General features: G+C 40.2%; 1 protein-coding gene across 2 annotated transcripts in view; it reads left to right on the top strand.

The window, feature by feature from the left end:
- Cntn3 (contactin 3) overlaps positions 1–24,261 on the top strand; it is a 325,624-nt gene that overhangs the window by 275,929 nt on the left and 25,434 nt on the right. For both annotated transcript variants that reach the window (XM_005333886.4, XM_078033577.1), the window contains exons 14-19: positions 16,768–16,885; positions 17,691–17,849; positions 17,947–18,096; positions 19,607–19,677; positions 21,794–22,028; positions 23,921–24,036. In XM_005333886.4, the coding sequence (XP_005333943.1) occupies positions 16,768–16,885; positions 17,691–17,849; positions 17,947–18,096; positions 19,607–19,677; positions 21,794–22,028; positions 23,921–24,036 (849 nt within the window). The remainder of the gene's footprint in view (positions 1–16,767; positions 16,886–17,690; positions 17,850–17,946; positions 18,097–19,606; positions 19,678–21,793; positions 22,029–23,920; positions 24,037–24,261) is intronic.

The following is a 24,261-nucleotide window of genomic DNA, read 5'->3' on the forward strand; positions in this document are numbered from 1 at the left end:
CTAGGGGAATATTTAGCATTATCACTGAGTCCTTCAAGTGCTACAGTTAATACTACCTCTAATGAAATGCAAGATTGCTCTTTCAGACAGAAGGGAGAAAAAAATAGCTTTTTCCCCACAAAGAGAGAGATTCACATACGTAATCTCATGTACATGCGCGCGCGCGCACACACACACACACACACACACACACACACACACACAAAATTGCCTGATTATATTGAAGGTGGCTGATTTTTAAAAATCTAGAAATAGAGAATTACTTTCAAAAGTTACAAAAGCAAAATACCTATTGCATTAAAACAACCTTAGCTACACAGAAATTTATTTTGTTGCTTTTTTTGGGGGGGGGGATAAAATTTTTTGGTGTGTTTTCGTTTTTCCTAAAGACCAAGTAATGAATTTTACATTTGCGTAGATCAGACTTCCATCTCATCTGTTTCAGATATCCATTGGACAGCTTTCCTTTCGGAGCACAGCAGGAAATCTTTCATTTACACACCAATTCCAATATGTACTGATCATTTCCTGCCTCACAAAATTGCCTGTTCATCCCTCTAACCCCTGGCAACTACATCATGCAGTTGGAATCATGTACTATCTAGTCTTTTCAGGTTGGCATCCTTCACTTAATTACAGGCATTTAAGATTCCTCCATGCCTCGTCCTTCATGGCTTGCCAGCTCATTTCTTCTTAGTGCAAAACAATTTCCCATTCTCCAGGTGTACCCCAGTTATTTATCCACTCATCTGCTGAAGAATATCTTCATTGCTTCTGAGTTTTGGCAAATCTGAATAAAGCAGCTGTAAACATCCATGTGTGGGTTTTTTTAAAGATTTATTTTTGTTCTTTAATGTTTGGTAGTGATGCAAAACAGTTGGGTTCATTTGCCATATTCATAAATGTATATAACGTAGTTTTCTCCATCTCAGTCCCCTGTACTTGTCCTTTACCTTGCAAGGACATAAGTTTTCAATTTATTTGGGTAAATATCAAGAAGTGCAAATTTTTGCTGGATCCTATGATAAGAATAGGTTTATAAGGAATAGGTAAAATGCCTTCCGAATGGCTGTTCCATTTTGCATTCCCATTATCAGTGAGGGGGGATTCCTGCTACTGCATGCCTTCTCCTGCACTTGGTGTTAGTTTTCTGAATTGTAGTGATACTTCACTGATGTTTCAATTCACAGTTCCCTAATGAGGAATGGATGTTGCACATACGCTCATATATTTGCTTGCCATTTGCATATATTTAGTGGAATGTCTGTTTAGGTCTTTTGTCCACTTTTTAATTGCATTATTCATTTTCTTATTGTTGAGTTTTCAGGATTCTTTGTACATTTTGTATAAAGGTCCTTCATCAGAAGTGTCTTTGGTGAGACCTTTCTCCCAGTCTGTGACTTGCCTTCTCATTTTTTGACATCATGCAGAGAGCAGAAGATTTTTTCATTTTAATGAAGCCTAGCTTTTTGGTTGCTTCTTTCATGGATTGGGGGCTTGTGGTATTGTGTCTATAAAACCTTTACCATACCCAGGATCATCTAGGTTTCTCCCCTGTATGACAGTCTAGGACTTTTATAATAAGACTTTCATTTTACATTTAAGAGTGCAACTCCTGTTGATTTCATTTTTGTGCAGGGTACAGAGTCTGTGTCTGGATTTGCTGTTTTCATGTGATCATCAAGTTTTTCTAGGACCATATTGTGAAGAGGCTGTCATTTGCTTCTTTGTCAAATATCAGTTGACTGAATTTGTGGGTTATTTCTGGGCTCTCTCATCTGTTGCGCAGATTTGTCTGTCCTTTTCACCATGACCATCCTTTCTTGATTTTTGTAGCCTTAATGTTAGTATTGAATTTGGGTGTCTCCATGTTCCAGCTTTGTTTCTCTTCAGTATTGAGTGGGGTGTTATGGGTTTTTGTCTTGACATAGGAATTTTAGAACCAGGATGTCAACTATCCCAAATGTGTATATTTTTCAAGTCTTCCTATCCATGAACATAGAATCTCTCTCAGCTTATTGGGTTCTTTGGTTTCTTCCATCAGACTTGCAGTTTCCCACCTAGATTTTGTACATATTTTGTTAGATTTTAACATAAGTATTTCAGTATTTTGGGTGCTGGTGTAAATGGTAGTATGTTTTCATTTCAAATCCCATTTGTACATTGCTGGTATTTGGGAAAACAACTGGACTTTGAATATCAACCTTACCTCCTATGTTACTTGTTAGTTCTGATTTCCTTTTGATTCTTTCAGATCTCATACAGAGATGATCACATAAACAAATTTGCATTTTCTACTTCCCTGTCTGTATATTTTTAAATTTCCATTTCTTGTCTTATTTTATTAGCTAGGGCTTTCAATATGATGTTGAAAAAGAGCCAGTCTTGCTTTGTTCCTGGTCTAAGGAACTTGGGAGTTTTATGTCATAAAGCATTTTAAGTTGTGGGTTGTTTGTGGATATTCTTTATCAAGGGGTAGAGATTCTCCTGTAACCCTGGTTTATTGATGACTATAATCATGAATAGGTGCCAGATTTTTGTCAGATACTTTTTCTGTTTACATCTGTTGTTTTCCTCTTCATTTAACTACTGGATGGATTACCCATAAGTAAATTTTTAAATGTTAAAACAGTCTTGCATATTTGACACAAAGTCCACTTGGTTATGGTGTACAATTTTTAAATTTATTGTTTAATTCAATTTGCTGATACTAAGGGATTTTGTATCTAAGTTCATAAAGAATATTGGTGTTATGTAGTTTCATTTTAGTATGTTTGTCTGGTTGTTATTAGGGTAATGTTGACCTCCTAGAATGTGTTAGGAAGTATGTCTTCTTCCTGGATCTTTTGGAAGAGATTGTAGAGAATTGCTACACTTTCTTAATTAAATGTTTGTTAAAATTTGTCAATGAACCTATTTGCACCTGTCACTTTCTGTTTGGTAAGATTGTTAATTATTGATTTGATTTTGTAAATAGATGTATACCTATTCAGATTGTCTGTTTATTCCTGGGTAAATTTTGGCAGGTCACATTTTTCAAGGAATTGGTCCATTTCATCTAAAGTATCAAATTGATAGATGAGAGTTATTTGTAATATTATTTTATTATCCTTTTATGTCCATGATGTTTTTAGTGATGGCCTCTCTTTCATACATGATGGTAATAATTTGTGTATTTCCTCTTTTCTTTTTTTTTTTTTTCATAGTTAGGTTGGCTAGAGGCGTATTGATTTTATTGATCTTTTCCAAGAACCAACTTTTGGTTTTGTTGATTTTCTCCACTGACTTCCTGTTTTCAATTTCACTGGTTTTTGCTCTTATGTTTGTTTCTTTTATTCTGCTTGCTTTGGATTTAATTTGCTCTTCATTTTCTAGTTTTTTAAGGTGGAAGCTTACATTATTGATCATAGATCTTTCTTCTTTTCTGACATAGGCAGTCAGTGCTATCAATTTCCCTCAAAGCAATGTTCTCACTACATCCCACAAATTTTGATAAGTTCTATTTTCTTTTGCATTTATTTCAGAATATTTTTTAATAATGTATCTTGAGATTTTTTTTACATTGACCCATTTGTTATGTAGAAGTGTGTTATTTAATCTCCAAGAATTGGGGGATCTTTCCATTATTGCTTTCTAGTTTAATTACATTATAGTCTAAAAGCAAATGTTGTCTGGTTTCTAGGCTCTTAACACTAGTGAGGTATGTTTGAAGACCCAGATATGATCTGTCCTGGTGAATATTACATTTGAACTGGAGTAGAAGGTATTATCTGCTGTTGGTGGGTGAGGTAGCATCTAGATGCCATTATATCCATTCAATTGATACTGCTTTGTAGTTCAACCAGGTCCTTCTGAACTTCTGCCTGCTGGATCTGTCCATATTATCTCTTTTGCCCAAGTATTCTCTCAGTTTTTGCTACATATTTTTTGTTAGGCACACATACATTAGGGGTTACTATATCTGCTTACACTCTGGGCCCTTTATCATTAGATAGTGGTCCATGTCAGCACTGATAACATTCCCTGGGCTTTCTGATGACTTTTCTCTTCTGCTCTGACTGAATTTACTGTAGTAACTATTATATTCTTTCATCCCCATTAACACAACATATATTTCATGATTCCTTTTAATTTCTATGTATCTTTATATTGAAGGTATATTTCCTAGTAGAGAATATACAGTTGGGTCTAGCTTTTAGCTACTCTGAAAATCTCTGTCTTCTAATGAATGCATTTAGACCATGCTGTTCAAAGTCCTTACTCACATAGCTGAATTAATATCTACCATACTTCTCACTATTTTGTTAGTCGTTCTTTTTTTTTTTAGTTTTCTAGACATTTTATGAATTTCATAGTCTTAATTGAGCATTTTTTAGGATTCCATATTCCTTATTTCTTAACATGTTGCTAAAGGGACAAATATTTGTTTTCTCCTCTGAAATTTTTGTGTTGAAGCATCTAACTCCTACAGTGGTGATCTGGGAGATGAGGAGGTGGTGAGATTACGGGAACAGAGCCCTCCTGAATGGGATGAGTTTACTGCCCAAGAGACACCCCTGGTTTCTTCTACCACTGGAGGATATAGAAAGAGGCACCATCAAAGAATCTGAAAGAAAGTGCTCTCCAGACACCCTGACCTTGAATTTCTTAATCTTCAGATCTTCAGAAATAAACCCAGGCAGACTAGGACCCATACCAACATATCAATTATGCTGCATCTTTTTTCTAAGTGGTAGACCTAAAGTTTGCAATGTACAGACATAACTAATCCAAGTCCATTTCCAGAGTGCTTTGAGGTCATTTTCAAGTTCATTTCATAGGTAGTGCTTATAATAAAGGTACCTAATAATAAAATCTAATAACACAAGTACTTTTTGACTAAAAAAAAAACTAGTATTTTCCCTTTCTTTTTCTGTGTCATTGCCATTCATTTTACTTACGCAGGAGCACACATAAGCATTACTGTGTGCGCGCGCACACACACACACACACACACACACACACACACCGAGTCGAGTCTAATACATGGTCTCTCTCAGTTTGTGCAAAGTATTATTTGTTAATAAATTAGTAAGAAGAAGAAAATAAGGGTTTGTATTACCTCCACTGACCCCTTCTCTGGCACTCTTCCTGTCTCTTTGTACATTCAGAATTCTGACTGATATACATTTCTCCTTCCTTCTCAAGAACTTCTAGCCTTTGTTGCAAGGCCAGTCTCCTGAAACCCTATTCTCCAATTTCTTTTCAGGGGTCGGGGGTACCAGGGATTGAACCCAGGGCACTCAACCACTGAGCCACATCCCTATTTTGTATTTTATTTAGAAACAGGGTATCACTGAGTCGCTTAGTGCCTCACTGAGTTGCTGAGGTTGGCTTTGAATTCTCAATCCTCCTGCCTCAGCTTCCTGAGCCACTGGGATTGCAGGCATGCGCCACCATGCCCAGGTCTCCTTTTTTTTTTTTTTTTTTTTTCTGTCCCAAGAGTCTTTGCTCCTTCATTTCTGAAGAATAATTTCACTAGCTGCAGGAGTCCTTCTGAAGAGCAGTGCTTCTCTCTCAGTGCTTTAGATAACTCGCTCTTCTTCATTTGTGGTTTCTAACATTGGGATGGGGTATGCCCAGTCATATTTTGGTGTGTTTGGGTTTTTGCATTTGTCCTGCTTGGGGCTGTCCTTTACAAAGCATCTGCGATTCGGTGTCTGAAATTTATTTGAGGAAATTCTCATATCAAACACATATATTTTTTTTCTGTTCCTTCACACATTTTTCTCCTTCTGCTATTTCCATTCCACATACTCTGCACCTGTGGTAATTGTGCCACAGTCTTTGGAAATGGTTCTGTTTCCTTTCAGTCCATTTGTGATTTTAAACTCCTATTGTCATGTCCTCGGGCTTAGAGGTTTTCGCTCAGCTGGGTTTCTCCTTTAATGAGCCCATTAAAAGGTTTCTACACTTCTGTTACAGTGTTTTAGTCTCTGGAGATTCTTTTTTTACTTAATATTTATATTAGTGCATTATAGTTGCACATAATATCGGGGACCATTTCCACATAAACATTCGTGTATGGAATATAATTGGCTCCATTTCAGTGCCCAGGGCTTACTCTGCCCCTCCGTTCCTGCCTCCCCATTTCCCTTGCTACACTCTACAGGTCATTCTAGTTATTTATTTATGATTTTTTAATTGGTGCTTTATAGATATACATAGAAGTAGAATTCACTGTGCTGTATTCGTACATGCACACATCATATTTGGTCAGTTTCATTCCACATTTCCTCCCTTTCCCATCCCTCCTCCTTCTTCCCCCTCAATCTCCTTCCTCTACTCTGCTGATCTTCCCTCTGCTTTTATGAGATCCACCTCCATCTTTTTTCCCCACTTTATTTTGCTCTTGCTTCCACACCTACAGATAAGTATTCAAACCTTGAGTTTCTGAATCCAGCTTATTTCACTTAGCATGATGTTCCTATTTTCATCCATTTACCAGGAAATGCCATAATTTCATTCTTCTTCAAGGCTAAATACAACTTCATTGTCTATATATCTATCATATTTTCTTGACCCATTAATCTGGCTGATTCAATAACTTGGATACTGTGAATTGTGCCACTGTGAATTTTGAAATGGCATAATAAAATCATGGCATTTGCAGGCAAATGGATGGCATTGGAGCAGATTATGCTAAGTGAAGTTAGCCAATCCCTAAAAAACAAATGCCAAATGTCATCTCTGATATAAGGGGGGTGACTCAAAATGAGATAGGGAGGAAGAGCATGAGAAGAAGACTAGCACTAAATAGGGAAGAGAAGTAAGAGGGGAAAAAGAGGGAGAAGGGGAGTTCCACAAGAAGATGGAAGGGGAATCTCATTGTTATACAGAATACATAGATGATGTTGTAATGAGAAAAATACAAAAAAGTGTGTCACATTAGATTGGATAGAGGAAAAGGATGGGAGAGGAGGGGAGGAGTAGTGAGGATAGAAAGGGCAGCAGAATAGAATAGACAATTTGATGTATATACATTCCCGTGTATGTATTATATGTCAAAATGCATTCTACTGTCATGTATGACTAAAAAAAATAAAAATTTAAAAAAAGAAAAAAAATGTAAAAGACAAAATTGCATAGTTCAATAATCCAATATTAAAAATTTAGTTCAAAAAAAAAAAAAAGAAATGGCTGTATCACTGCAGCGTCTGATTTGAGATCTTTTGGATAAACACCAAGGAGTGGGACAGCTGGGTCACACAGTGGTTCCATTCCTCAGCAGTTGAGCCACATGGTGGTCCATTTCTAGTCTTTGGAGGAATCTCCATACTACTTTGCAAAGCGATGGCACTAACTTGCCTTCCCACCAACAATCTGAGTGTGCTTTTCCCCTCATCCTCGCCAGCGCTTGTCATTGTCTGTGTTCTCGATGATCTCATCTGGCATCTACTTCTTTCTAATTTTTTTCCGGACATCTCCATTGGTTTGCTTGGAAATTCCTGTGTTCACATGTGGTTATTACTTCCCCACTGGAGCACTTGGTATTTATCATGTTTTTCAATTCCTAGTCTGATCATACCAACACTCCTACCCTGATTGTTTTGCCTGTTCAAACCTTATTTTGTTGTTTGGTTGGATTTTTGCCTTTTTGTGTGCCTGTAACTTTGGTGAAAGGCTCATATGATGTACTAGGAAATGGCAATGAGGTCAATAGGCCTTTAATAAGAGACCAATGGACCCTGGACCCGAGGTATATGGGAGGGAGGGCTACATCTTTTAGGTGAGCCTGCACCCCTAGACTCTAAACTTCTCTTGTTCTTTTCCATTCCCCCCCGCCTCTTAACATGGGACAGGATGGCTGGAGGAGGTGGAGTTCGATATTTTCTCCCCCTTGTAGGTTAGGCTCTGATCAGACCAAGCTGGCTACTTGCTCCTGAAGGCAGACCTTGTAAGGGAGAGTAGAACAATCTGGGATGTTCCTTTCCCCTGCTTCTGCCAGAACCATGTGGAATTTTTCTCCAGTATTTACTACAAGGACTTGGTAGACTTGGAGGTAATGCTGAGGTTGTGGGGACCCCTCTATGACTGGGTCCCCAGAGCTATCCCCTCAGCCCGTCCAGCAGGTTGTCAGTAACAGCTCAGGTTTCCTACCCCAGCAGAGGTTTCCAGGGAGCCTTCTATGTGTGGATCTCTGCATCTGCCCAGTTACGTCTCCAGTGTTGAGGGACACAGTCTGCCCTGTGACCATATTTCCTTGCTGTAGCTAAGAAGAATTAATTTTTTAAGTGTGTTTAGGTTTTTACCTGTTGTTAAGACAGAGTGGCCACTTCTAAATTCCTTATGTGGTGACTGGATACCAGAAGTCAGAGTGACTGGCCCATTTTTTAATCAGGCTGGCTTATATTTTATGTTCTAATTTAGAAAATCATTGTACTGTGTAAGATGTGATATTTAATTATACCCATTTAATTGATTAGAATATAGACATGCCAGTGAAGAATGAAAAGATCAGTTGGGGTGATTTAAAAATTTAGACTTCAACACCAGAAATTTTAAGTGGTTGGTTTTTAACAACAAAAAAATTATTATTATAGAAACACTCTGATTTTACAATCCCTTTTTCTTATACCAACCTTAAAATTTTAGATCATGTTCTTTATCATAAAAAAGTCTATTGATAGTCACATTTAATATCAAACCTAGTCTTTCCTATTTTATCTTTTTCAATATGACTTGGAGATGAAAAATCTATACTTCTGAAATATCTGGAAAATGGCTGGAATATAATCGGCTGCAATTGTAAGGAAAACACTGTGATCTCTTTGGGAGCAACTCTCCTGGGAGAGGGTATAATTTTATTCTCTTTGAGCCCTTGGGAGTCCTTTATCTGGTCCATATACAGGCTTCTGACATAAAAGAAAGGGTGTCTAGTCTAGGGTTTTGCTTTTCTTTCTTTTTTTTTTTTAACCTATTTTAGGTTCTTGGTACATTTAGTTCAGGCCAGCCCACAAGGGTGACTCTTGGCAAGTACATACCCACAAGTTACAACTTTCTCTCCCTCAGATCTCCATGTGAGAGACCCCAAAGCTATAGTAGAAGGTATGGAAACCTGTTTCTGTGGTCCCTGTGGGTCAGCTGTCCCACACTGGCTGTATGGCAGGTGTGGAAGGAACCTTTGGTGAGGCAGATTGTGTTTTCCAAAGATGGTGGCCACAGCATGCTTTGTCCAATGAGTTCTCCTTATAGCATGACTTTGACAAACACCTCTCCACCTGCAATAAAGCCGTTCCTCCCCTGTTGAAACCCAGAAGACCTTTGTGACTTCCCTGACTAATAAAGAACCCCATGATCAATGCCACCGGATTCCTGAAGCTAACTCCCCAAAACACAGGCTCTTCTACTGGTTCCATTAGCACAATGGCTCTGAAACTGAGCCACTAGACTATGAGGAAGCCAAAGTAGAGTGTGCAGGGATTCACCTTAAGAGGAACCAGGGTCCCCAGCCAACAGCCAACCCCAAGTTGCCCGTCTTGTGGATGAGCTTGCCAGTCCTCAGGCCCACCTCCCCAGGGAGCTATGCAGCACTAAGGAGCTGGCTCCACTCCTCTCTGCTGTTTCCTGAGCACAATAAGTGTTTTTTATTTAAGCCACTAAATTTGGGGATAAACGATTACATAGCAAAATGAATTGGTACCAGAAGTAAACCTAAGGAACTCAGCACAATTTGTTTATGTGGCTGTGAGAAAATAGCTTTTTATTTCTTTGCATCAATGGACCCTTTCTTCCACACAACCATACCATTCTACAAGGGACAGATCTGCTTTCAGTGCACTTTGTTCATTCACTATAGGGAAAAACAAAACAGTGAGATTTGATCCCTGAGTTAATTTACTCTCCAAGATAACCTCCTTGACTTGGAATATGCCAGAATCATCACATCCATCAACAGAAATCCTAGAGTGGTACAGGTTGAGTAATAGTAAGTTTCTATAAGCATTTATAGAAATTTATCACTGTTGAGTGACTTGGGTGATTATTTCTAAATTACAATGAGCACAGCAAACAAGGCAATGTCAAGGGAGTTGGCCCCAACCTGACACACACTGCCTGCTTCACAAACGCTAGTTTTCATGCCTCCCTCCCAGGAGGACACTCTGTATAGGAGTGCTGCTGTCAGCCTGTGTCCAGCCTAATAATTATTTCATTAATTTATTTATTATAGCATTTCAGAGTTGGGGGACATCAGAGTGGTTATTGTAAGCCTTCTGTTTCCAAGAGGAATGAAGATTAGGAACGTCAAATTCCAGGAAGTTTAATGAGCTTTGCACCCTAATAGCTTATTAGAGTCACCTAGAGGGTCTCCTGTTTCCAGTCCATTCTAACTTAATTGTCCTGGGATGTGGCCTAGGCTTTTCTGGTACTTTTTAAAGATTCCTCAGGTAAATTTATAGCACAACCAGCATTGAGAATGATAGGATTTAGGTCCTAGATATGCAGCTCTAAATAATTAGGACATATAAACCATCCATTTTCAATTTTTTTTCAATCATGAGTTTAAGTTCAGAATAATGGCTAACTATAGTGTTGAGTTTGTTGATAACAGTGTCTATTACTTGCTAATCTCCTTTTTTAATTAGTAGAGCAAAGGTCTCTGGCTCAGAGACTTTAACACCATTCAGCTGCTGTCCATGTACATTATCTTGGACAGTGTCCATTCATATTTTTTTCTACTCACTGTGTTCATTTCTGCCATTAACTTATTTTGGTGAGCAAACTCCCATTTAGGTCAAAAATATACATTTTCCCTATCTGTTTCCATATTAATTAAAGAAAGTTAACCAGTTTAAGAAAACATCAAGTGAATAACAGAACTTCCATTCATAGGAAGTGTCACATAAAGCTGTAAATGTAACTGTAGTGACCAAAGTGTAGAAAACAATGAGTTAAATTCTCTGGTAAAGGCACCTTGACATCACCAACTTCTAGTGAGGCACACCAGGACATCCCCTCCCAAAGAAAGTTGAGCAAATTCTTAGCCCAGCTCAGTGGGGCACACCTATAATCCCAGCACTTTGGAGACCCAAGGATTGTGAGTTCAAAGCCAGCCTCAGCAAAATCCCAGGCGTTAAGCAAGTCAGAAAGACCCTGTCTGTAAATAAAATACAAAATAAAGCTGGGGATGTGGCTCAGTGGTCAAGTGCCCCTGAGTTCAATCCCCAGTACCTCCTCCCAGCCAAAAAAAAAAAAAAGAAAAAAGAAAAGAAAGTCGAGCAAATTCAGATATGAACAGATGGCATTTACCTGCCTTAAATATCACCTGTTCAGACAACCAAGTGACTGTAACCACTGTTAGTAAGAAAAATTAGCACCATGTCCCAGCTTGGTCCTGTTTCCATGCTTCAGTGGTTGCCTACCTTTTCTCTTCCTTGCCTGAGCCGAGTATGTGTGTAAGGAAGGTGACCCTGAGGAGGCTATCCAGGGCGAGTTGGGGCAAGGTTTAATTTGCTTGGTCATAAATGCAGAGGCGAGTCATGTCACCAACAGTTCCTTTGGGGACCTTCACAGAGGAAAGCACCAGCCAGATTCCAGGAGGAACCTATAGGTCGATTGCTTTCAAGGCACCTGGGTGTGATTTACATGCGGTGTCAGGGTTTGGAAAGCAGGCCTGTGAAGGGACCGATGATTAATTTGGGTGGCTCTGCAGTCACAGGCTGCATAAAGTGATAAAAAGGAAGAGGCCCACCTAGTCAACCTTGCCTTCCAAATAGCCATCAAAATGTTGTTGTTTTTTTTCCCTTATACTAGGAAATTATGCTTCTTGGCAGTCCAGTGGCAGCCTTTATATCGAGAGTGCTTACTAAGGAATTAGTATTTGTGATAATCTGTTTCACTTAAAGTTGAGGCTCTGCTGGCAACATAGAAGACATTCCCCGATTCCGAAGTTTGCACTGCACCTCGGTTCTTAGCACATGGCAGACACCACAGTGTGCTTCGAGCCCGCCTGTAATTAGTGATGATCTGCTGCTCATTTGCTTTCTCCTGGCATGGGTTATCACATCACACACTGCTTGCCTTTCAGTGCAGAGTGGCTTTTAAATTGCATCCCAAATTTCATTAGTGTCATCACCTCAGAAAATACAGGGGAAAAGTTAATAAGATCCTCTTCTGTTTAATTCAATACACGCTACATTTTCCCTTAACATTTATGTCAAAGATGATTTGGCTTATAAATCTGTTTGCCGCTTGTACCTGTAGCGTGTTTCAAAAATATGTATTATTTTTCCTAAAAGAAATGTGTATGACTAGGTGAACAAATACTTCAATAAGAAAGTGATTCTAGGGCTTGGGCATGTGGCCCAGTGGTAGAGTGTGTGCTTACTGTGTTTAAGGCTCTGGGTTCAATCCCCAGCATGAAAAAAAAAGGGTAAATGATTCTAGCCAAACTTAGAAATTATAAAATTAGCCCAAAAAGGAAAAAAAAATACTGTCATTTTGATGTAAATATGCATTTGATGTTGGCTATAGTGAACTTTTAATTTTGGGGGACAGATAAAGAGTTTGTAGATTAACTACATTCCTGACATCCCTATTCCTGAAACCCATTTAGCAAACCCCCTGTTCCCCCTGGTAGTGGGGATTGAACCCAGTGGTGCTTAACCACAGAACTACATCTGCAATGCTCCACCCCACACACAAACACTTGTTAAATTTTGAGACAAAGTTTCACTAAGTTCCTTAAGTTTTCACTGAGTCACTGAGGCTGGCCTCCAACTTATGATCCTCTTGCCTCTGCCTCCTGGGCCGCTGGGATTACAGGTGTGTGCCACTACCCTACCCTTCTTGAGTCAAACAAATTGATTGTGTCCTCAAGTGCTTTGCATGTGGGTATGTGCCCGGGTAGACCGCTTCACCCTCTTTTCCAAGACTTCTGCTTACAGCACATATCTGAGCCCATCAGTCCATTCACTGAAACCCTCGAAAACCATAGACTCTTCTGTGTTCTCTAATCTTAAGTTACACTGTAATTTGACATTGTTTTATGTCATTGTTTGATGACTGCCTCTCTCAGCTGTCAGCTCAGTGAATATAAGGACTTATTTTTTCTCCCCTCATCATTGTATACCCAGCAACTGAAGTGTAGTAGTTGCTTAATAAATAGTTTTTGAATGAATTATCTTATTTTTAAAAAGGTAGTTCTTTTAAGAAGGAACTCAAATTTGTATCACTAAGGGATTTTTCTCCTGCTGTATAAGTTTCTGTATGAATCATTGGAATAGACCTTGTCTGTGGCTCAGATCTCCTATTTTGAGTAAACCTGTGGCCTGCAGCTTAGAAAAATGGCTTGCTTTCTAGAAAACTTAGAATTGCATGGCTTGGGGGAGGTTTTTAGAGGGAAGTTTTAAAGAAAATTAGGATGAAAGAAAATGAAAGTAAAAACTTGACCCCTTGCCCCCCATCTTGCCTATGTGGTTCATTCTGTTCAAGGAGGGAGGGGAGGGGAAGAATACTTAGGAAAATACTACAGACTAATTTAACAGAGAGGAAACACCAAGCTGTTTTTCACTCAAACAATTATTAGTGTGCCTAACAATTTATTGAAGGTCATTAGTGTTATAATCTCCTTTATTTGAATTGCTTTATACTCTAAAGAAAAATGTCTCTAGATATATCTATTATGCTATCTCATTAATAAATATATCGAGAAACCTATTTAGAGGAGACCTACTGGTTTACTATATTTTGACAAATCTTACTTAGATTTTCCCAGGCAGTCTTGTCCCACCCGCTTTATCCCAGCTACCCAATAAACAACTACATTCTCCAAGAGTGACAACCTGATGTGGAAAAGAGTTGGGTTTGCTATCAGTGAATCTTCCTTTTGGAATTTTTTTTTAATGTCTGGAAATAGTTGTATCCTGATAAGAGATGATGGGATAATGTGTGCCTGCCAAGTAGCCCAGTGGATTTTCACATGAGGAACACATGGAGCATGATCTGCACTTTAGAATCCCCCATGATGCTTCAATCCAGAGTACTTATTCCTTCCCAGGTAACCACAGCTTGGTGAGATTAGACCAATATCCTCTTTTCTCTCTGGTTTGTATCCTTTGTGTTGTTTAGATGCAGCTACATAGATCTATGTACATAGTTTTGTCATTTTAATGTCCCAATAGTATTTCCGTAAATGATTATACCACTTATTTATTGATGAGTTTTACCAAGACAGACATTGAGTCCTCTGGTTTTCAGCTGTGTATATCTTGTGGTCGATGCACACACACATTTCTGCAGGATAAGTCCATTCCTAGGGATAAAATAATGGGTGATAGATGATGCTTATTTTGTGCCTTAGTGGAGACTTCTGGACAGTTCTCCAGAGGGGTTGCACCCATTCACACTCCTCCCAGCAGCAGGAGTAGGAGCTCCTGGTTCCACACTGTCAGCAGAACTTGAAAACATTCATCCCTGTTGCTTTACAGCTCTCCACACGTGGTGTGCCACGTGATGTCCTTTGACCTGAGTTGAACTTCCCAGGTTTGCAGATGGAATCTGCCTCATATTTACATTCCTTGTTACCCTGAGTTGGGTTTACATCATGGAGAACAAAGGTCATGTGTCAGGCAGGTCTTAGCCCTTGAAGGCTTAAGCAGGATTGAGTAAACCTCTGTTAAGGTGAATCTTGCTTCTATGAAGCGATGCATTAAGAGAATAGATGAGTTGGAGATAGAAAGGGCCAGAAAAGTACAATATAAATACATGTTACTGAACTGGCAAAAATTAAATTCTACTTTCCATTTACATATTTATCTACTTCAACAACATTTTGGTGCTAAAAAAAAAAATCAATGGCACCCATTGTCTACATATCTTAGTTAATTGCTTCTTTTTCTAACATTGTTTTTAGATTTAATTTAATTTTATTATTGGTTTCTTTTTGTTATACATTACAGTAGAATCCATTTTGACATAATTATATAAGCATGGAATATATTTTGTTCTAATTGAGGCACCAGTATCTCTCCTTCCCCTTCCTTCTCCCCACCCCCTTCTCTCTATTGATCTTTCCGTCATTTACCCATAGTTATTTTATCTTATTTTTTTAAATTAATTTCTTGTGGCATACCTGATGGTGAGGTTCACTGGGTTCACTGTGGTACACTTGTATACTTAGAAATGGTGTGTCCTCTAAACGTAAGCCTACATTTCTTTAGGAAGATAGTTTGATTTCTGTGACCTGGCTGAGCATTTCTGTCTTTCCCGCTATCAATACCTGAAGTCACATCCTGATACCAAACTCCCCATTACTCCTTCAAGAGACAAGACCAGCGGTGTGCTGAAATGGTACATGCAGATATCTAAAGACTCGGGAGAGCCCTATTATAATTCTCTTTTACCCAACTGTTTTCAAAGTAAGCAAATAAAGGTAGGGAGAATAACAGCCTCGTCCCCAATGTCTTGGCGGCATTTATCATCAACAGATTTTTTACTGAAAATTAAAGATTTCTATAGAAATGATAATCATCCTCCTGTGACTCTATGGAACTCAGAAAACCTGTAAAGGTCAGCAAGCATTGAGGGTTTCATCCTGGGAATAAATTTCTAAATAACCCTGAGGAGAAAGAGGGAGGGAGGAAAAGAAGTAAGTTCAGAGTGTGGAAAGTAAAATCTGCAAACTTCACAGTTTCAGGATTATCTTTTAATTGTGGCCATCAATCAGCACACATCTGGTCTCTCCCAGTGCTCAAGAAGTTCGGTCCAAAGCCATATGATCCAACCAACAGAGAATCTGTGGCCCATTAAGAATCCTCAGGGCAGGGAGCAATATGGAAGGAAGTACCCTGTAGGTGGTTTTAGGAAATTACCTAAAAATAGGATAACAGATCCCCTTTTCAACATATTCTAGGAAAACCCAAGAGGAAAGCTATGCTTTTAATTAACAAGATAAATGCTGCTGTGTCCTGTACCAGGTCAGGCATCAACTGCTAATCTTTTTCAAAGGGCTTTGCTTTTCCAAATTATTTTATTTCAATCCATATTTTTACTAATGCATGAAACCGACCTGCAGTTAGTCATTTTATGAACATGATTTTATATTCTCTTTAAATGAAGACCATTTAAAGTTGAGCATTTAGAAATATATTTGCTCCATTAATTGGTGCTGGGGGACACCCACAAATGTCTTTATGGATAGCTGATATTTTTAAGGTTTAAAATGTTTCCATTTCTTCTTATTGAGGGGGTTCATTCTGACTGTTCCTAAAGTTCTGCAGCTGAGGAATTAAATGGCATTAGTCTTTTTGAGCTCCAATGTGTTTAGAACAGTGTTCAACTGTGGTAATCCCTGTGTCGCGCTGCATTTATCTCCCACTAGATACCTAAATGGTTTCTGCTTCTTCTCAGGCAGATAATTGCAGTGGGGTTGGAACCAGAGAAAACAGTTGAGCTGATGCTGAGCGGTGGATATAAAAAGAAGTGTCACCCTGGTGGAAGTAAATAGACTCTGAGACTATAATCTCTGCCCTCATTTATTTTTGAAACCATAAATGCCCCTGGGGAAAGCTAGTCATTTATTTGTCTGCAGAAATATTTATCTGCAGTCATGTATGGTTTTTAACTTGGTGTTATTTCCATTCATTCCCTTATTGCATCCTCTGTCTAGTCCCACTTTAGTTTTTACTCTAAATACAGATTCCGTCGCCGTGTGTTTCTGGGCCATAGTCTCCAAAATTCTTTGTGTTTTAAAAATAATGGTGTGTCCATCACCGGTTTTCCCAACAGAGTTCCTCAGGTGATCTAATGATCAGAAACATCCAGCTGACGCACAGTGGGAAGTACGTCTGCATGGTGCACACGGGAGTGGACAGTGTCTCCTCTGCCGCTGAGCTCATAGTGAGAGGTAACAGGAACGCCTCCTGGATTTCCTACCTTCACATCTTAGCTGATCATTCCTTTCTGGAGGAAGAGCCGTGATGAGAGGGAATATGAACATGCAAATTATAGTGTTGATTTGAGTCCTCCCTCTGCCAGCAAATATGACAATTCAGATGAGTGTCAATTCAGAGAAACAAGATTCTTGACTCTGCCCTTCAAATAGCTCTCACTGTGACGGGGATGGCTGCCAAGCTGATATGTTGAGCATGCCATCAATCAGCATATGGATTAAATAGGAAAGAGAATATCGTGTGTGTGTGTGTATGTGTGTGTGTGTGTGTGTGTATGTGTGTGTGTGTGCAAATGTGTGTATGTCCTTCTAAGAGAATCAGGATTATTTATTCAGGATTCCTGAGAAAATTTTCCAACCTAAGCTACTATCCAGAGTACTATTGCTATTGGGCTGGAAAATGACCAGAGTGAATCATGAATTAAAACATCACTAGATAACAAGCTGAGAACTACAGAGGTAATATAAACCACTGGGTTTAAGGGAAAGTCAGTCTATCCAAAGCCAGGGGCACTGCATTTGGAAGGAACAGGAATCCTATATATAGTCACAATGGAGCATGGGGGATTAAGGCCTTCTATCCAGATTTAAGATCTAACAATGGAAATGTGTGTCAGGGGATATTATTACTAGGTACCTGGCCTTTGTCACTAAGCACTTTCTAAACGGGGACCGCATGGAAGTACTGAAGTGGTCACAGGACATACTCTTCACTTTGGTGGAAGTGGGTGACAGTGGTATGCATACTCACCTTCTTTAGGTTCACCTGGACCACCAGGAAATGTGAAGGTAGAAGAAATCACAGACTCCACAGCCCAGCTGTCGTGGAAAGAAGGCACAGACAACCATAGCCCGGTGATCTCCTATGCTATCCAAGCAAGGACACCTTTCTCTGTGGGCTGGCAAACTGTCACAACAGGTAAGGGGAGAGGCAGCCACTGTCCCTGCTTAGGAATGGATTTCGAGGCCTTGCTGGGCACCACGGACTCTGACAACTCTGAATTGTTCCTTTGTAGTGCCTGAGGTCATCGATGGGAAAACACACACAGCTACCGTGGTGGAGTTAAACCCCTGGGTGGAATACGAATTTCGGGTTGTAGCCAGTAACAAAATCGGAGGTGGAGAACCCAGTTTACCCTCAGAAAAAGTAAGAACTGAAGAGGCAGGTTAGTGTTTCTGTTTTCTGAGTAATGGGTGAAGAGATGTCCCTGGGTGTGCATCTCCAGTTCCCTTGGCCCTGGTCTCCAGGCCCAGTGGGGACTCCATATCCATAATGCAGTGTCATAATTATCTGACTTTTCTAATGAAATCTGCCATATGGCTTTAGTCAACCCATGTAAGTGACTCTGATGTTGTGTGACATTTCCAGGAGTTCAGTCCCTCCTAGACCATCATTAGTGCATGTTGAGTGAATACATTTTTGTCATTTAAGGTTATAATTACTATCTGACATCGTTACCCTGTTAGCAGGGAAGAGCTGTTTTCATTTAAAACAAACATTGACAAATTGGCAAAACAATGGCATTTGGAATTTTTGCTGCTAGGAAATCTCATTCTGTCACCGAGCTCAGTGAACACACACGAGCTCAAACAATTGATGGGTATTATATTTTGGCTTCTCAACTGTTCAATTAAGTAAGAATTATTGTTATTAATTTCCATGTAAGGTAACTATTAATCTAAATGGCTTTATGATCCTAAAATTATGCTAATTTTAAGACTTAGAAGTGGAATGCATACCCAGCATCACATTAGTGAGACAGCTGAGGGGACGTAAACTTTCCTTTTCATAATCTGCATATTAATTAATATTAACTAATAGAATATTTGAAACAGCAAGCATGTCACTTTAGGAGCTAACTAAGTCAAGATAAAGTCAAAGGGTACGTCTCAACATTTTAGAGATGCCGTTTGATTGGCACAGTGCACGTGGTACGTGTGGCAGGTACTAGGAGACATGGGGGCCGGTGCCTGCCTACAGCCTACTCATTTGTTCACACCGCACGTATTCAGGAGTGTCTACTGTGTGCTCAGCACTTTGCAGACTTTGCAGATACAGCTATGGGCATGACAGAGACCCACCTTTAAAGAATTTATATGCTAGCTATGTCATTGAGTTTACTAAAGGAAAGTTCTCAGCAGAAGTGTGAAAGTCGATGCCTGCCTGAGGTTTATAAGTACCTCCTACCAGGATGGGAAGGTCCATAAAGCCACTGTTGTTCTGAGACTCATGTCTCTGCTTGGAATAGCCACAGTTCAGGGTTCATGCTGGAGTGGTTTCCCAGAGTCCCTGGTGAATCCATTTTCCATATTTTATTAGCCTTCACACCAGTCACAATGTCCTTCTCAAATAAGTTTCATTTTTATTACTTCTTGAGAGGTTTTAAATGTTTTATAATTTCAGGTAAAATAAAATCATCTGCTGACCTCACCCAAAATATTTTATAATTTCATGCAATATACATTACGTCGTTACTAAGGCATCTGTGAATGTATACATATGGGATATATACACACACGCGCTCGCGTGTGTGTGTGTGTGTGTGTGTGTGTGTGTGTGTAGTGTGTCAATGATGAAGCTCCTTCATGTATTTTAAAAGCAACAATGAGTCTTCTTTTGGATAAATATTGCTACATGCAAAGAGGGTTTCATCTCTTTCTCTCTGACCCATGCAGTTCCAGAAGTGCCTCCCTCTGAAGTCAGTGGAGGAGGCGGAAGCCGGTCTGAACTGGTGATCACCTGGGATGTAAGTGTCCGGGTAGCACTTCCCTCATCAGAGTGCTCCTATTTTCATGATCCTTGTGGCCTCCTGGGTGGTGTCTATGCTGGTAGTGGTGCTGCAGGGCTGGTACTGATGGTGCTCCTGCTAAGGATGCTATAGTTGATACTAGTGCTGGTAGCACTGGTGGTTCTGGTGGTAGTGGTACTGGTGCTAGTCCTAGTAGTAATGTTGGTGATGGTGCTGGCGATGCTGGCGATGCTGGTGATGCTGGTGATGGTGCTTATAGTGATGTTCCTGATGCGAACTGTGTACTGATACCGGTGGTGCAGATTCTGGTGCTGCTGATACTAGTAATGGTGTCAGCGCTATTGGTGGTACTGAACATGATGCTGTTGCCATGGTAGTGCTGGTCCTTGAGCTGGTGGCACTAGTAGTGCTGGAGGAATGGTCCTGGTAGTGCTGGTGCTCACAATACTCTTGTAATAGTGCCAATGGCACTAGGGCTGGTGGCGGTCATAGCGGTGGTGCTGGTGATGCTAATGGAGGTGTTGCTGGGGGAATGGACTGGGGCTGGATCTACCAATAACACCCGTGCTGGAGGTGGCACAGGTGGTGGTGCTTCTGGTGCTGGTGCTATTGGTGATGCTGATGCTGGTGGTCCTGCTACCAATGAGATAGCTTTGGCTGCTGCTGGCTCCTACCCTGCTGCTGCTGCTGGTGGGCCTGGCACTGTTGTTGGTGCTTATGGAGGCGAAACTGCTAATGCTGCCGAGAGTCGTAGGGTTGGTGACAGTGGTGCTGGGGATGGACTGGTGATGTGGGCACTGGTTGTGGTAGTGGTTGTAGTAGTGGTGCAATTGGTACTGGTTCTTTTGGTGGTAGGTTTAGTGACACAAGTGCTAGTAGTGTGCTGGGAACACAGGTATTCAAGGTGGCACTGGGGGTGCAGATGTAGTTATTCTGCTATTGGTGCTGATGGTGTGAGTGCTCATTTTCATGGTGCTGGTGATACAGCTGGTGGCACAGGTGCCGCTGCTGGAGGTGTTGGTACTGGTGGTGTAGGTCATTGTTTTGGTGTTGGTACTATTGATGGAACAGGTGCTACTGGTTCTCATGTCTCCAGTGCTGGTGACACTGGTGCTGGGAATTGTGGTGCCTGTGTTGGTGGTAAGTGGTGGTACTATCAGTGGTGCTTGTGATGTGGGTTCTGATGCTGGCATTGCTATTGCTGCTGATAATGGTACCGCTGTTGCCACTGCTGGTAGCACCGATAGCAAATATTTCAGTGCTAATCACTGTTCCTGTCATTTTGCAAAAGTTTTCTTATTTCATTCTTGGAACATTTATATATTAAAACACTGAGGCACAAAGATATAATTTGTACATGGACACCTGGCTGCTAAACAGAGGGTGAGAGTCAACTCCTGGCTGCTGACTCTTGAGGTTCCCTCAGTGCTCTCCCTACATTCCTGGAATGTCCTGCTGATGATGTCACACATCCCCACAGGTGCTTGAGTCCGTATTTCTTTCCTGACCATCTTTTATCCTTTGTTTATGTTAAGTTAGGGGGAAAATGTAATTAACATGTATGAAATGGGGGGGGGCTAGCACTAAATTTATTTATATTAATTGAATATGTTAACAAACAAATAAAGCATCATGAGCTTGTGATAAATGCCAATAGAATTTTTGGCATGAGTCCATGCAGCCTTGATCTTTTCTTTTCTTTTTTTTTTTTTTTTTTTGCTCCTTTGTACTTAATCACTGTATCAAGGTGTGATTTCTTTCCATAAAACCAACACTAGGGATTTGATCATTTTTATTTGACTTAAAATATCTAGTATGTTATACTCAAAGTATGGGTTATTAGAAACCCAGACGTGGACTTAAAGACACTCATATGTCAAATAATCACTGAGAAGTCTAGCTCAGTACCTGGGTGCCTGTTAAAGAGTATTATATGTCTCTTAAAATCAGCTGAATTAAATGTGCCCCTGATGTTCCTCTTCTTTTTAAAATCTCTGACTTGATACGGTGAAGGTTATTATTTGATAACTCATAGGAAACACTAAGGATGAGGACTCATCACTTTGCTATGCCCTTGTCTTTAAGGGTGACAGACTGTGCATTTTCTTTACAGCCAGTCCCTGAAGAGCTGCAGAATGGTGAAGGTTTTGGGTATGTGGTTGCTTTCCGCCCTCTTGGGGTTACCAACTGGATCCAGACAGTGGTGACATCCCCTGACACCCCAAGATACGTCTTCAGGAACGAAAGTATCATGCCATTTTCACCCTATGAAGTCAAAGTGGGTGTCTATAATAACAGAGGTGAAGGCCCATTTAGCCCAGTGACAACAGTGTTCTCTGCAGAAGAAGGTGCGGGAAACAAGTTTGTATATCAATAAGCTAGTTGTGCTCAAACCTGACTAGAAAATTCTCTGTGGCTTTAGGGGTATTTTTTTTTCCTCAAGTCAACAGTAATCAAACTTGTGGTTATGTCCCCAGGGTAGGTCATAAAGATCAACCATAACTGACTTGAAGTGTAAGACTCAAGAGACAGAGGATCTAACAATTGGTTGCAACCCTGTTTTTCTTGGTTGAAGAATAAAATAGTCCCTGGAAGCTACACTAGTCCAAAGTTCTGTTGTGGTTTATGCAACTGAGAAAAGGACATTAGCAAGACGGAAAGCAAGGGCCAAGATGCCATCCAAGAGACGTACAATGTGGACCTTTGAGGGATATGAGTACCTGTCACTCTGGCCTAATTGCATCATTCTGCTGTGTACACACACACTTCACTAGAAAAACCATTGAGTCATTCTGCTCTCCTTTTAAATCTGCTCCACATTCTGAGACGTCTCAAGATCACTCTAGAAAATGATAGCAAACCACCATTTTATAGATGACAGCAACTGAATATTGGCCACCTCATGTGGTTCCACCTAACAAAGATGTCAGGGGCCAACCTGTATTGCATGGTTGCCATCTGCCAGGAGTTACCTAATGAGAATTTTCAAATGAAAAGTCTCCCATCTACAAATTAGGAAATGAAAGCTTGATGAAGGAGATGAATAAATCTGCCAAAACTCATGTAGAAAGAGCCAGGATTTTAACCCAGGGCCGTTGGTCGTTGGTCTTAAGCATTCTGAGCTCATGCAGTATATCCCAGTGTCTCTCCCAACCTCAGAACTGGCAGTAAATTGAAAAAAAAAAAGGTCCACAGTTGTCATTCCTAAAAATAGACTCATATTTCTGAGGACGGAGGACAGCCACCCTTATTCTTGTCTTCTCATTTCCCATTGAGTTCTGAAAAGGATAAAAACAGGTATTATAGGCATCTTTGCAAAAGAAAGAGTCTTGCATTCATAACCAGACCCCATTTCCAAGAGCTTCCAGAAATTACAAGGGCAGGTTGTGGGTCTGGGAAGTGATGGAAATTGGCCAGCGGGAGGACTTCAGACACTGTCTGCCCTCAGCATCTAGGGCCTGAGAACTGGCTGTGGGAAGTGGGAACAGACTCGGCCTTTGGCCCATTCTTGTGCCCTTCACCTCCCTTCTCCTGAATCATCCTTATCACTTTGAGGAGTTGATCAAAGGGCTGTCTGTTCACACATAAGAAAGATTTTTAGTCGCCTAAGAAAAAAATGAGGGGCTTGTTGGAAATACACTCAGACATTTCAGTGAATCAGGGGAAGACTTTATCATTGAGCCTTATGAGATTCCCATGAATTCCCCAAAAATGTTCATTATAAGGGGGTGTCCTTACTGGAGATCACATGGGCATGTCTACCTACTCTATCAAAAGAGTCAGTATCCAAATTCACACCACCCCTTGTGTGGAATTAGGCACTCAGTGCTTGCTGAGTAAATGAACTTTACTTGAACTTGACTTTGACTTTGTTTGACCCAAATAAGAAAGTAGTACAGGAGTTCCCAAGCAGCTGGTGTGGGGTGAAAGAGAGGGGAAAAAGGGGTAGAGAGAACAGAGGGAAGAAGAAAATACTGAGAAAGAGGTGCAAGGGAGGAAGGTACAGGTTGCTGTGGACGCTGAGCAAGGAAAACCCCTGTGGCACTGTGGCCACCTTGTCCTCAGCAATAGATCAGTGTCTGTGTTTTCAAGACATGGTGCATGTTTTCAAGTATTTTAATAGGATGATTATAAAAGTTTCACTTACATTAAAATGCTTTCTCAAAAATAAGGACGTCAAAGGATTGTTTTAATCAACTTCAGAAATGATCATTGTTTTTCAATTTCTGTTCCTAAACAGAGCCTACAATGGCCCCAACTGAAGTCTCTGCCCATAGCCTGTCTTCTTCAGAAATTGAAGTTTTGTGGAACACCATTCCTTGGAAGTTGAGCAATGGACATTTGCTTGGCTATGAGGTAAACTAACTTGTGATTGTATGTTACCACGCTACTTTGCTTCTTTCACTAAAACTTCTTCTGAACAATGACAACTTATATGAATTCTGTTCTGGGTTGCTCTTTTCTTACCCACACATTGTGCCATCTGATTATCAGTACATACCTAATTTAACCCTGCCAGGGGCATGAGTACCACCTTAGTTGGGGTGGAAAAGGAACAAAACAGTGAACATGAAAGGCAGT

Source organism: Ictidomys tridecemlineatus, chromosome 16, assembly GCF_052094955.1.
Source record: "Ictidomys tridecemlineatus isolate mIctTri1 chromosome 16, mIctTri1.hap1, whole genome shotgun sequence".
NCBI lineage: Eukaryota > Metazoa > Chordata > Mammalia > Rodentia > Sciuridae > Ictidomys > Ictidomys tridecemlineatus.